General features: G+C 38.4%; 2 protein-coding genes across 2 annotated transcripts in view; both read right to left on the reverse strand.

The window, feature by feature from the left end:
• Nucleotides 1-14,907, reverse strand: part of LOC308611009 (spermatogenesis-associated protein 31D4-like) — a gene marked incomplete at its 3' end in the record, with an annotated part of 236,282 nt that overhangs the window by 150,404 nt on the left and 70,971 nt on the right.
• Nucleotides 11,073-14,425, reverse strand: LOC308610990 (E3 ubiquitin-protein ligase RLIM-like; the record flags this gene model as incomplete). Its single annotated transcript, XM_081259943.1, has 2 exons — nucleotides 14,014-14,425; nucleotides 11,073-12,679 (listed from the first exon to the last, which is right to left on the reverse strand). Exons 1-2 carry the CDS (start codon nucleotides 14,255-14,257, stop codon nucleotides 11,073-11,075), a joined length of 1,851 nt encoding a protein of 616 aa, XP_081116069.1. The 5' UTR covers nucleotides 14,258-14,425.

A 14,907-nucleotide genomic window follows, 5' to 3' on the forward strand; every position in this document is an offset into this window, starting at 1 on the left:
ATCCAAAACTCAGAGTCAAGATGTGATTTTTCCCTATTTGATTGGTACCTTGTTTTAGAATAAAATATTAGTGATACACATGAGAGCTCTCAAGGTCCATGGCATTTTCCTTGCTGCTTAGTTACACACTGTCTAAAGTTTGACTATACTCTAGCATCCATATTTTTGTAAATCAAGAATTTGTTTATAGTTAGAAATCATATTCTACTCTTTTATATTTTGAACTTGCATAAATAATATATTTCCTTTTGTAACTTGCATTTTTCATTCAATGTTATGTTTTTCCCCTCAACAGATTTGGAGTTTATCTATTCTAATTCTAGATTTTTAGTAATTAAAGGTCTAACATTCCTACTTGAGTGATCACAGTCTTATATTTAATGGCTCTAACCCTTACAGAAAACAAAATTGATGAGTTTCAAAGCATTGGTTCTGATTGTATTTTATATCATCTCCATGTAATTATCATCTCTATTTTAATTGTACTTATTTATTATTATTATTATTTTAGTTTCTAATTTCTTTTTTTTTAACATCTATATTGGAGTATAATTGCTTTACAATGGTGTGTTAATTTCTGCTTTATAACAAAGTGAATCAGTTATACATATACATATGTTCCCATATCTCTTCCCTCTTGCATCTCCCTCCCTCCCACCCTCCCTATCCCACCCCTCTAGGTGGTCACAAACCACCTAGCTGATCTCCCTGTGCTATGCGGCTACTTCCCACTAGCTATCTATGTTTACGTTTGGTAGTGTATATATGTCCATGCCACTCTCTCACTTTGTCACAGCTTACCCTTCCCCCTCCCCATATCCTCAAGTCCATGCTCTAGTAGGTCTGTGTCTTTATTCCCGTCTTACCACTAGGTTCTTCATGACCTTTTTTTTTTCCTTAGATTCCATATACATGTGTTAGCATACGGTATTTGTTTTTCTCTTTCTGACTTACTTCACTCTGTATGACAGACTCTAGGTCCAACCACCTCACTACAAATAACTCAATTTCGTTTCTTTTTATGGCTGAGTAATATTCCATTGAATTGCACTTTATTTTATTTATTTATTTTTTTAGTGTTTATTTTTACTTGTTGACGGTTTCGCTTTATTTATTTATTTATTTTTGGCTGTGTTGCGTCTTCGTTTCTGTGCGAGGGCTTTCTCCAGTTGTGGAGAGCGGGGGCCACTCTTCATCGCGATGCACGGGTCTCTCACTATCGCGGCCTCTCTTGTTGCGGAGCACAGGCTCCAGACGCGCAGGCTCAGTAATTTTGGATCACGGGCCCAGCTGCTCCGCGGCATGTGGGATCTTCCCAGACCGGGGCACAAACCCGTGTCCCCTGCATCGACAGGCAGACTCTCAACCACTGCGCCACCAGGGAAGCCCCTGCACTTTATTTTTTACTTGGCCCCCAAATTAGTCACACAGTTACACAGTGTTTAACAGTTAAACTTCTTGGATTTATCTACCTGTATATCACTTTCTTTGCTCAGTTTGTTCCTTAATCCCACTTCTTCACAGTGAGTTTAATTCCCTTCAGTAAGAAACCTATTCCTTGGAAGTTTTAGTATTGAAGATCTATAGGTAGAAATTTCTGTCTTTGTCCGAAAATGTCATCTCTTTCATTTTTTAATATGGTTAGTTAAATGTTCTATTCTAGGTTAAGAGTGATTTTTCCATTAGTACTTTAAGGATAGTGCTTTCAGTTATCTTCTGGCATCTATTGTTACTGATGAGAAGACTGCTACTAGTCTCATTGCTCTTTTTATTTGATATTCTTTCTTTCTTCCAAGTTGCTTTGTAGACTTTCCTCTTTGCCATTATGTGATGTGGTTTACCAGCTGTTTTTTAGCCTTGGTTCCCCAGAAAGCAGAGCCTCAGGCCAAGAGTTTATGTGCTATTATTTAATTAGAGAGTACAATGCAAGTGAACCGGATTGCAGGGCCAAAGCAGTGAAGCAGGGAAGGCTGGCGATTCAATATGAGGATGCACGATCAAGCTGGGATTTGACCTCTGGAAGTTCTGTAAACTGGATCTCAAAATTATGGGGAGGGAATGTGAAGAAAGGAGAAAGAATTCATCCATGGGTTTAGCCTGTGGGAGAACTGAAAGGGTTGCTTTAGGAATATTCTCACCTGCTGGAGTAAGGAGAGAGGTGGAGGATAGATTTGTTGGAATCATGAACACAGTGAGACACTGTCAGATTGTATATATAAGTAGTCTGCCAGTGTTGCACATTCTTTAAATGTGGAACAAAGGAAGGATCAGGCTGAGGTGAGGTATACGATACAGGATATAGTCATATATTTGTTTTCATTTGTTTTACTGGTGACTCCATGCACTTCTTTTATCGGAGAATTTATTTCTAACTTAATCTCTGAGAAGTACTATTTCTTCAAATACTTGTTAAATTCACTCTAATCTCACCTTCTAAAAATATTATTAGATGAATGTGGGTCTTCCGTTTTATCCTTTATTCCTTTATCATTCACATTTTCATTTAATCTCATCATTTTTTCTGGCTTATTTTCAACTTATAAAATTCAAATTCAGTTTTATCAAATATGTTATTTAAACTTTCTATGGAGTTTTGAACTCCAATGAACATACTTTTTCTGCCTTTTTGTGCATCAATTGAGATGATCATGTGGTTTTTCTGTCCTTCATTCTGTTAATGTGGTGTATCACATTGATTGATTTTTGTCTGTTGAACCATTTTACACATAAATCCCACTTGGCCATTATGTATAATCCTTTTAATATGGTGTTCAGTTCATTTTTCTAGCTGGATTATAGCTTATCTTTGAAGGTTCCAGTTTATCCTTGATCTCCTAACTTCAGATCATCTCTCATTCCTGACTGCCAGCCCTACTGACTTCAGGACTGGCACCAAGAGGCAGGGGCAGTGGATTTACATAGACTGCTTAACAAAGCCCCACTATCATGTAAGGTTTAATCTCTATAATAAAGTCCTTCTAGTGGTTCTACTTGTCCCACCAAACCTTAATATGGAGTTTATCGAATGTCATTTGATATTCTGATCAAGGAAAAAGGGAGAAAGCCAAGGTATAAAGTATAGGAACAGAAAGAAAAATAACACAAAGGGAAATATATTAAATTTAGGATGATGCACGGAACATAAATATGCTGTAAAAATCTAAAAACTGGATGAAATTGATTATTTCCTAGTAAAATATATACCACCAGAATTGATTCCAGAAGAGTGTGAAAAACAAAAGAGAACCCTTAGAAGACCTTCATTGCTACTTTTGGTGAATTTGTCCACATTTCCATCTGGTTTGGCTTGGAGATCCCACCTCCATATTCTCGTGCTGGGCATGTGACCAAGACCTGGCCAGTTAGAATTCCCTGAACTTAAGGTTTTAACAGAATTCCCAAGCTGAGTCAGTCTTTTGTATAAAGGCTGTCTCTTTGCCTGGGTTCAGTAAATTGGTAATATACAAAAATAGAGTTGCGTTTGGTCATTTTTCTTGCCACCCCTTGGAGAAAGGTTTCCCCAAAATAATACAAAACAAAACAAAACAAAACAAACAAAACAAACTGCAGAGGGAAGAATATCTAAGTCAGAGAAACATTTTCTATTTATATCCTTTGGGCCCCCACACTTACCTGTGTCTGAAAGTATCGGCACTTTCAAACTTTGGTGTATTGTGAGTCAATAAATTCCTTTTTAGCCTTTAAACTAATTTGTAAGTGTTCTCTAAAATTACAACTTAAAATTAATACAATAACCATGGCAGCAATTGCATAAGATTTCAAGAAGCTAATTTTCTTGCAAAAATGAAGTTATGGGTATATACTCTTTCAAGTCCAAATACTCTGAAACCCTTTCCCTCTTGCTGAATTTTTAAATTCCTTTATATTGGATTTCAAAATACAAAAGAAAATGGGCTCTGCTTCAAGATGTTTGTGACTGCAAGCGTACGTAGCCATTACCTTTGCCTCTCAAGAACCTATCATAATAATGGTGAAATCTGAAAGAAAGGGAAGCCCACTACTATAATATGCAAGGAGGGGTCTTCAGCTTCTGAGATATATATGTGCTCAGCAGAACTCCTGAGTAACTCAGGATGGCAAGAGGGAGACGTAGACTGAAAGTCTATGTGGGGCAGAGTTACTTCACCTACACCTTTTTCTCCAAACAAAAAGCCTGACAGAAAGGCATTTAACCACCCTCTTACCAATTCTTTCTTTTAAAAAGGAGCCTTTTAAAAAAGATAGGTAAAGACTGTTTCCAGGTGATCTATATTGGCCAGTGTGTTTGTTACAGTTCCTGCCAAAGACTTATTCTTTCAACATTTGTATGTGTTTAGAATAGTGGCAGGTCTCCATCTGCTCATGGTAAAACTAAGCCTTTCAGGTTCTTTCCTAGTCCATGAATTATTCCTATTTCTCCCAGGACTTATTTTGCTATTTTTAATATTTATCTTATTCTCTCTTATGTCATGCCTATCTCAAATATCTCAACAAATATTTATGGAACATCGACTTTGGGCAAGGCAGTATTTTTTGGGTGCTATGACTATTGTAGTGAAAATTACAAAACCCTTGCTTTCCTAGGAGTTTACCTTCTTCTTAACACTTAGAGATATTTTGTTTTCTCTTCATATTTACGAATGAAGACCATGAGCTCTGTGTTTATGATTATCTTTACACCTCGCATTTTTCTGTCTTGATTATCTTTGCTAGCTTCTTTATGTCTGTCTACTTTATAATTGCTCCTGTTCCAAAGGATTCCATCCATCTCCCTCCACTACTACCATGGAACATACTTTCACAGGCAATACCTCATACTTCTTTGACTTCAGTCTGGCATCTTTATCCTGATTTTAGAAGCATACTTGATATTCCGTGATAGCTAGATGAACATTACCACTAAAATATCACTCTGACATCTCAAATCTCAGAGATTCCAGCTGAATTGTCATCTATTCCTCTACTATGACAAACAAGTTATATTGCATTTCTTATATCAGTGGAACTTCTCACCATCTACTCAGTCACCTAAACCAGAAACTTAAGGTCATCTTTAAATTATCCAAGCAGCCACCAAATTTGATTGTGCTTCTTTAATACTACTTGAATCTATATGCATCCATATCTCAACTGTCTCACCATTATATCAGGACTTTATACTTTTTTCTTCCAGTTAATGCCATAACTCCGTAAGTGGGACAATCTAAATTTTGACAATCTGTTCATATCCCTGCTAGTATGACCATTCTAAAAATTGAAAAATTTTATTCCTATTAGAAAAATCGTCTTGACTGTGCATTGCTTAGAAGATCTAGTTCAACTCTTCAGCCTGAATCACAATACCACTTGTTACCTCTTTGGCCTCATCTGTTCATTTCTTGCTAATATACTTACATCTCTTCCTCTTCTACCCCAGAGCATGGTGATTCATACTTGCTGTTTACTGAGCCCTAAATTTTCAATGCATCTTTACTGTTGCATGCAGTGTTTATTTTGCTTAGAATAAAATTAATGACTTCATTTCATTGGCTAATTGCTACTAGTCCTGTAAGATACAACTCAGATATAACCCAACTTTAAGGAGGTTTGAATTGTTAGTGTAGATTTCTCCTCCTAGATCATTCCATTTTATCCTGTATCTGAATCTGTGTCAGGGCATCCCTGACATAGAGTGTTACTGTATGTTTATTCAGCTACCTTCTTTAAAATGTAATACATTTCTTCATGATAAGTGCTGTACTTCGTAACTATAACCCTAGCACCCAGCATTGGGCATGGCACATTCTTGGTCAGTGTTGAACGCCTGAAATAGTGATTTAGAAAAGGGTTGGCAGATATTATAACTTAATAGGCAAGAAACCCTATACAAATATGTTAAGTAAGTGAGAGAGATCTAAGTTGAAATACATCAAATCCAGGATGGTAGGTAACAGTATTAAAATAGGTTTTCTTTGGAGAATAAAGGGTGAAAAATAAGTCTGGGATGCTCACAGTGGCCAAAAATTCTGAAGCAGTGTGTGTGTGTGTATGCCAGTAACTGTTCTAGTTTTTAGAAATGTAGTAGTAATTTAAAAAAAAAGAAAGATCTTTTGGAGCTTCTATTTTGGGATAGGAATGGGGAAGAAAACAAGCACAAGATAAATAAAAAATGTTTTAGATAGTCACAAGTGCTACTAAAGAAAAAAAAATACACTTCCAGAATAGAAGATGACAAGGCCAGGGGTGGTAGATAACTGTGTTGTGACTAGTGATGTGAGAATGGAGAACCCAGAGCCCAGAGTTGGCTTATAATTAGTGTCTGTCCTCTACGAATGGTGGATGAGAGAAAAAGGATTTTCCCCAACATGCTTTTCCAAATCTCCACATTTTTGCAGTGATGTTAAAGATGCTGGCTTGATGCTTAAAAATGGAGAGTTTTGAATATCACACAAAGGAGAGCCTCTTATTTCATAGGCAGAAAGCCTGAGTTAGGAAGGTAAAGAATTTTCAAATCTTAAATGAAGTCACAGAAAAGAAATGCAGTTCAGATTTCCATTCGAAATTCTCATACCAGGAACTTCTCATTGAAGGGAGTATACATTCACCTCTCAAATAATGAAAAGACATGAAATGTTTGGTTAATTGTAGTAAAGAAGATACTGAAGATCTCAAAGTATTGCATATGGATAACAAGTAATATTACTTAAGAGAAACGTCACATTTCTTTGTGAACTTTCCAGTACATGCAGTGTTTTGATGTTCATGTTGTTCGATGCTCAGGCTTGTTTGCATTTACAAAAGAATCTTTATACTTAACTCTTCATGGAATATTGAGAGCACAACTTATTTTCAGGGTTAGCCAAAAAAGATAGACTTTATATTGCTATCAAAAACTTATCCACAGGCTATAACTACTTTCAAAAAGAATTTGTTATTCAGATAAGGGTTTTTTTTTTTGGAATTAGGCCAAAATAAACAAATGTTTTAAAAACTACCAAGAAAATACAGAGAAAATTCTTAAGATGGAAATATTTATGCTCACAACCACAGTGATGCTGTGTATTTAAACTGATATACTGTAATGTAAAAAACGTATCAGGTTGAGCTCAGAAGATTCAGGTACAAATCTTCTCCATTTCTGATTTGTCAGGGCAGACAGAGAGGAATATGATTTGGAAGAGCCATATAATACTCAGCAATCGCTTTGAGAGAAAAATAAGTGGCTCTATAGTTTCAAAGTCAGAGTGTTAAATTGGGTTTATGATATAAGCAGCATATACTGGTAGAATGAGATAGGGTGATGTGAAGTAAAGTTAGAGCGATACGATATTGGTGGTTGTTCAAACAGGAAGGATACTGTCTTCTAGCAGCTTCAGTAGCAGGAATTAGGGATTCCATTTTTGGGGAAAATGGTAGAATATAATGTTATAGTGGGCCTAGAACCAAGACATTAAGCCATTTACTTGTCTAGGACTCATTCTAATCATTTTCTAGGTACAGGATGGATCCTAGATGAGAAGTTGTATTTGTTGTCTGTTGCTGCATAAGAAATTAGTACAAATGTAATGGCTTAAAACAGCATCCCTTTTTTAGCTCACAGTTCTATAGGTGGGGATACTGGCATGGAGTGACTAGGTTCTGTGTTCGAGGTCTTAAAGGTCTGAAATCAGCATTTTTAAACCCTTGTCAGATAATTCTAACATCTAGTTCATCTCTGTTGGCATCATCTGTCCCATCTTATTCAAGCTGTCATGTATCTGGTTCTTGGTATAAGTAGTGATATTTTATTGTCTTTTGGACATTTTGGCTATTATGTTAGGATACTTTGGTCCCTATTTAAAGTGTTTTGTTTTTTTTAATTTTTAGCAGGCATTCACTCTTTATAGGTTTGGCACACATTTCCTGTACTTTTATGGACGGTGGTTCCATGATAACCTAATTTTCTGACCCTTTGTGGTACTCTTTTGGTCTGTTTCTCTTGTGCAGGTGGGGTTACCTCTGGTCCCTTCTCATGCTGCTTATGGGGTCTGAAGTAGCTTCCCCAGGATACGGCACTTGGTGCTTCTGGTGAGGGAAGGGCATCTCTGGAACACGTGATGAAGAGTCCTTCCTGGGCCAGGCACTTGTGACAGGGTCTCCCTGGACTGTAAGGAGTGGAGGGTGCTTACCAGGTTGAGAGTTTTCTGTGGAGGGATCTCCGTTGCCGGTACCAGCAAGTTGCCTGATGTTTCTGGGGAGGGGAGAGGAGTCTCAGGCCCACCTGAGGAGAGCATTGTCCAGGCGGGAGCTTTTTGTGTTAGGAGCACTTTGGCTGGGACCCTTAGCCACTGACGTGTCTGGGTGGTGAAGGGGGATCTCAGGCCCAGTGGGGAAGGAAAGCACTTTCCCTGGTCACTTAGTGTCATCAGGGCTTCCAATTGTTCGTCGTTGCAGGTTCTGCAAGGCTCGCCTGGTGTTTGGGGGATTCCCATTTGATGTGATGGAGGAAGAGCCTCTTTGAGCCACTTCCTGTTACTCAGTTGGGAGTTAGGAAATGCTGGGCCTGGATCACATTTTTTTGTTGGTAGAGGGTCATAAGGTGCCCTGCCATGAGGCTGTTCATCCATTCTGAGGGTCCCTAGGCAATTCACCTTCTCTAGACCTTTCAGAGATCTCCTTTGGTTGTCTCATATTATTTCCAGGATATATAGTTGTGCGTATAAAGGGGGAGTAGGGAGAGGGAAGTATAAACCATCTTATCTGGATTAGAAGTCCTCTCTGTGCCTTTTAAGTGCCCCCTTGATTAGGTCAGGCTCACTCTGGATAATCTCCCAATCAACTGTGCTATATATCATAATCTAATAATGGGAATGATATTCCATCACATTCACAGGTCTCATACTCAAGGGGAGGGGCTCCTACAAAGATCATTGGGCATCATCTTAGAATTCTGTCGACCACAGAATGTGCATGTGAATGTACTGAAGCATTAATTAAGCAATTATTATCCTTTGCAAGGTTTTAATCTGTTAGGATAGTATGAAAGCCAAGTACTGCTATAATTATTCTACTCACTTTAACTGAAGTATATCTGATATCAAAAATACTTCCTAAAAATCAGACTATTCAAACAACTTTCAGAAGTTAATGTAAATTTCAGAGGTTTGAGCCAAGCCTTCATTTCTGGCCATGCAGATATCTTCTGTGTGAAAAATATGCTACCTCAAAGATGTTTTCAAAAACTTCACCACCACTCCCCATTTATACGTTGTAGTTATGTGCAAATACTGTGGCTGCCAGCAATTCACAGAGAAAAGAAAGGTCAGTGATGTTGCTGACTTTAACTTTTTAGAGAAGGTGTATACTTAACACTGCCTACATTTGTATAGGTTGCACATTGCACAAAATTTCTGATTATTGCTTTAGGTTATAATACAATGTACTCTCACCTATACCAGGATTGAAAAATTTAAGCAAAATTTTCTGGACTGGCCAATACAACCCCCCAAAAACAGCCTTCAGGCTGAATTAGGAGAAAAATCCTTCACTATGTTTAGGTTGGAAGGAAGCATGACCTAAATTTTGATTTGAAATACTCGGGGTTTTGGGTGATGGTTTTACTGGGGACAATTAGAATTGAACTATGTAGACATGTTTCTTGAAGCCAAGTTTTACCTTTAAGGCTTTCATATTGCAGCTTGTGAGGCTCCAAGCAGCAATTGGCTACTTTGGGTCATTCACACAAGGATTCAGAGTCATATATAAACCATAAAACCCTTTATAAGAAATCAGAATCTGTTTTAAAAATTAATCATATGAACTAAACATATATAGAAAGAAATTGAAGCTTGAATATATTGAAGCAGCAAAAATTAAAGACATACCTATAACTGCCCTTTATCCTTAGTTGTTTACAATCACAGCAAATCAAAGTGTGACATGTTTAAGAGAAAGGTAATTAAGTTCTAAGGCTTTGTCATCTTATCACTTTTAAAAATACAAGATCTGAGTAAATGAAAGGAAAATAGAGAGGGTTGTTAAAGAGCTGAGTCATAGAGTGGAATAGAGAACAAGCGGAAGCGGAAGAGGCAAGAAAGCGTACACAGGCTGGGTTTGAAGAGAGTTGGGAATGCTGGTTGTGGTAGATGGTCTCTGATTTGCTTACCGGATCTACTCGCCATCCTTCTTAACCCTGCTTCGTGATTCCAGGAGGCTGATCTTTATCAGCTTCATGGACCAGTCTCTCTGTGTCTTCAGGTTGGGTTGGGTTAATATGACCTACTGATAAGTGATTAGAAGTCAGGAGGAAAGAAGGCAAGGGTATTTATTTCCATGATCTGCCCCCTTCCAAACTTTAGGTTGGCAGTGGATGCCATTTTCTAAGGTTACATCTCTTGTTGGGTGGGCTTCTCCTATAACTCGAAGACATTCTGGGTTGCAGGAACTGCTATCTCTCTATGCCCCCTCAAACCTAGTGGTTATAATACTGGTTTCTCACAGCTGCTAGCCTCAGGGCACTTCATCATCTCTTGGTTTCCCTTCATTCCTTACACACTTTAGTCTCTTCATTAAATGCTATTCCATCACTCTTTTAAAGTGTGCCATCAGTTTTTAGCTAGAACTGACTGATACATTGGTAGTGGGGAATAGGCGAAACGTTAAGGTAGTGTTAGGGAGGTGGGATAAACTGCTGTGGAGAGAGATAGGAAGAGAAGGGTTTCAAAGCTTTTTATGGCATTCTAGGAATGTAACATGACTTCTTTATGTGAATGACTCTAATGTAGTCTTAAATGGCTTCTTAATTATTGATATTTGGTTGGGTTTCTGTTTCTCTGCATGCACAACCAGGATTGAACAGGGCTAAGAGATGTCTGGGATTTACATGACGAGATAATACTACTAGGATCTATCTAGATTCATTATATCATATTAAGACATTTCTCCCATGGAATCAGGAACATCCCAACCCAGTGCACATGCTAAGTTTTTATTGAAATTCAGTGAACTGCTATGGTGTGAAATTAATTTTTATTGTCAGTCCCCTGCGTCGGCAGGCCGACTCTCAAGCCCTGCGCCACCAGGGAAGCCCTATAACACTTTATATAGCTGAGAACTCATCGATCAGGATTTTCACTCTCATTGGAATCCACTACTTGCCTACGACAAATCGGACACGTAGAGTTCTCAGACAGCCAGCGATCAATGCAGTGAATGTGATATTCATGGGAGCAAGGTAGTATGCGAAGCTTGCTGTTTTCTGTGTACTCTGTAAGGCAAATGCTACAGGCTTTTAGTGCATCATTTTCACCAAAAGATCTTACAGCCAAGCTGTCAATCTGTGCTTTGGTGAGTCCTGTAGTTTGCAGATCATGGGAGGACCCAGAGTCACTTTCATCATATATTATTAGGCTAATTTGTCTACCCACTTGCCTGGTCTCTGATGATAAGTCTGCTGCTAAGTTTGTTTCTTCACTGCCTTCAAACATCAGTGATCTAATTCCTGAATTTTCATCACTTGAGCTGGAACCAGAAATAGGACTAGAACTGGAACTAGACGTACAATTGGGGCTTGAATGACAACTCAGTGTGGAACTTGAATGGGTATCATAGCTAGCATTTGAATCAGAACCAAATGTACCACTACTACTACCATTAGGTGACTCTAGCCATTCCATGTTTGGACTTGGAGGTGAGACACTATGCTCTAAATTACTGTCACTGTCCATAAGGTTATTTGAGTTACTAAATTCTGTCATTGTCTGCCTTAACGTGCTCTGAATTGGAACAGATGTTGTATCATTTAAGCTAGTATTGAACATTCTGCAAACGGGATTTCTAATGGTATTGACATAAGCTCTCACACCTGCCCGCTCAGAATGTGAATACATATGCCTCAGTCCTCGTTCACTTTCAGAAGTGACAGTGTTGTTTGGTGTCTCAGATGTTAACTGAGTTCTACTAGCTCTGCTGTCTCTCTGAGAATATGCTCCAGAATGAACTTGTCCTACTTCAAGATTGAAGGGTATGGTTGGATATATTTCCCTCATTCCCCAAGATTCACCACTGCTGGTTGTATCTGGAGAATTTTCTCCATGAACGGCATTCCTTGTTCTAGAAGTTTCAATAAGACCGCTATTTTGCAACTCAAATCCAGTCATTTGCTGTGTCAATATTTCTTGGTGCTCAGTTCTAGAAAATCTCACATTCTCACTTAGCAGAGGCTGCTCAAAATTCTGAGAGGGTATACTATGATTAAGTCTTTGTACAATTTCCCTAAGTGAATGTGGAGGCGACCAACTTTCAATTCTTGCTCTGGTTCTCCGATACTCTGGGCTCCTACTTCTTGCTCTTCTCTGACTTGTGGTAGGTGGGAATTCCATTAATGTTTCAGTTGTATCTTGTTCAGACATAGATGGTCTTCTAAATATTGATTCAGGTTGTGGACTTTGCACTTGCCTTTGGCTGTCTTCCATATTTTCTCTTCTGGGAAGTCTTGCAGACGCTACATATTCATTCTCTGGATTTGGACTCCCATGATCAAGGTTAGCATTTATTTCTAAACTGAATATGAACTGATCACTTTTAGGATTAATTTGGCTCTCTTCTCTCCAAGATTGGTTTTCTCTTTGTCCACTTGTCATATTTTCAGTTTGTCCAGAACAGTTAAGCCAGTCTATTAGAGAGTCACCACTAGACACGTCATCTGAAGAGTCTCCTCTGTCTGTTAACAAAAAAAAAAATGGGGAGGGTGCATAAAAGAACTACCAAAATTAGAACCATCATAAAATAGCACTCTGAAACTTTGTTTCAAAAACAAACAAAAAATGAGGACTTAAATACTCAGGTGTTTTCAACTGATTTCACATTTATAGAGTTAATATTTTATAAACTGCACTGTGTAGCTTTATAAGTAAAGGTAGAATAGTTTCGATTCCATCCAAAGAGAGTGAGCTAATCCTAGATAAACTTAGAGAATTTTTTAAAAAGGGAATCCAGAGGAAGTCTATGTTTCAGTATTTCATCATATACACAGCCCTGTGTACCACTGTCGGAGGAATGTCAAGAGACTTATTTTTCAGTCCACTGTCAAAACACTAATGCAATTAAACAAGGTACACACCAGTTAAGGTACAATGCTAGTAGTTTAGTTCAATTTACATTATTGTCTAATTTTCATTAGTCTCCAACATGACTACTTCTAGGCTCTTCACTTATGTGCTTTTGATAATAGATAAGCTGTTTTAAAATATAAGGTTATTGCCCAAACATAAACAAGTTTTATAGGTTTAAAAGTGTTTGCATTTTGAATACTTCTTAATGTTAGCAAGATATTTAATTGACATTAAATTGAATGTCAGATCAAATGAATAGACTGAACCTAGCATGGTACATATAAGACCATATTCAAGAGCCAAAGTATTATAGTATCCTCTTCATTAGACAGCAAAATCCTCTACTTCACACTGGAAGGGAAGGCACCAGACCTGAGGTCCGAGCAGGGTTTCTCAGCCTTAGCACTACTGACATTTTGGTGCTGGACAATTCTTTGTTTTGGGGAGCTATCCTGTGCATTGTGGGATCTTTGGCAGCATCCCTGGCCTCTGCCCACTAGATGCTAGTAACACCCATGCCTCCCCTGTGACAACCAAAAATATCTCTAGCCATTGTCAAATGTCCCCAGGTGTTGAAGAGAGCACAATTGTCCCCAGTGGAGACTATTTCTGTTTGCTTTTTTTACATGTCTATGTAGAAAAAATAATTCAGGAAGTAGGAGGGACTTTCAGTTGAGGTAGAAAACCAAGAAAAATACAAATAGGCTACTTTGCACTGTTTCCCAATTAAAACAACCCAAATGTGAATCAGGAAAACAAACAAACAGACCTTGACATGCTCACCAAAAATCAAGTAAATGCCAGTTCTTTTTATGAGAAGTTACTTACCAAATGAATGTAAGTCACTTCTGTATAATTTACTATTTCCTATTATGAAGTTACTATTTCCTATTATGAAGTTCCTTATTCATCCCATCCTATTCCCTCCAAAAGCAGAATATACCTGTATTTTCATCTGAGTCTTGTGGTGCGTTTTCTTTAATTAGCTGAAGTCTTCTCAGCAACTCTTCTTCCGTACTTTCACCTGGAATGCCTAGAAGATTGTTGTCTCTCATAAGTTCGTAATCTTCTTCACTCAGATTATTTACGAACCTGGAGAAATCTTCTTCCCGAACCAATCGGTCCGTTTGACTTATGTGTTGGGCCGAAACTCCATCTCCTTCATCGTTGGAATCCGAGTTTTCCATCTTAATAAACAAGTGGAAAATTATCTGAAATTCACGACGTGGTGTTGAAATTCACCAATGGTCGTTTCGTTTTCTTCGCTTTCTACTTCCTGCCAGAGTGTCCGGTTCCGACTCAGTCGGATGACCCTCCGCACAGATTCCTCCCTTCTCCCTTCCCGACTCAGTTCTGTGGCCCCTGGTGACGCAACAGTTGGGAGCCGCCTCGAGCCCAGAACTTGCTAGACGTTGCCTAGGCACCCATTATCTTCCCCGCTGTTACCGAGTAGGGACTGGATTCAGGTTAGGTTTCATTTCATTCAAAACCAGCCAATGTTACTGAGGGTTTATAGTGTACCAAGCACCGTGCTTCACCTCGTTTCACCCACATGAGCCTATTCTCAGGTTTTCAGGCTCTGATATGCTCTATTTATTCGTTACATTCCATAGGACTGCCTTCTTCAAAATGCCATGCCAAAGTCAGCCTAGTTCAATGCAGCAATTCTCATTTTCAGGTGCCCAGGGACCTCCGCCTTTTCTCCTCATGAATTTCTCAAATCCTAGACTCTCACTAAGAAAGCCCACAATTTTGGATAATTTACCAGGGCCCTGGCTGAGTCTCTTTAGTGTGTCCTCTCCCTTTTAACTGTTAATGGCTTCATCTTGCATTATAT

Source organism: Mesoplodon bidens, assembly GCF_964165515.1.
Source record: "Mesoplodon bidens genome assembly, contig: HAP1_SCAFFOLD_49, whole genome shotgun sequence".
In the NCBI taxonomy this organism is placed as follows: Eukaryota; Metazoa; Chordata; class Mammalia; order Artiodactyla; family Ziphiidae; genus Mesoplodon; species Mesoplodon bidens.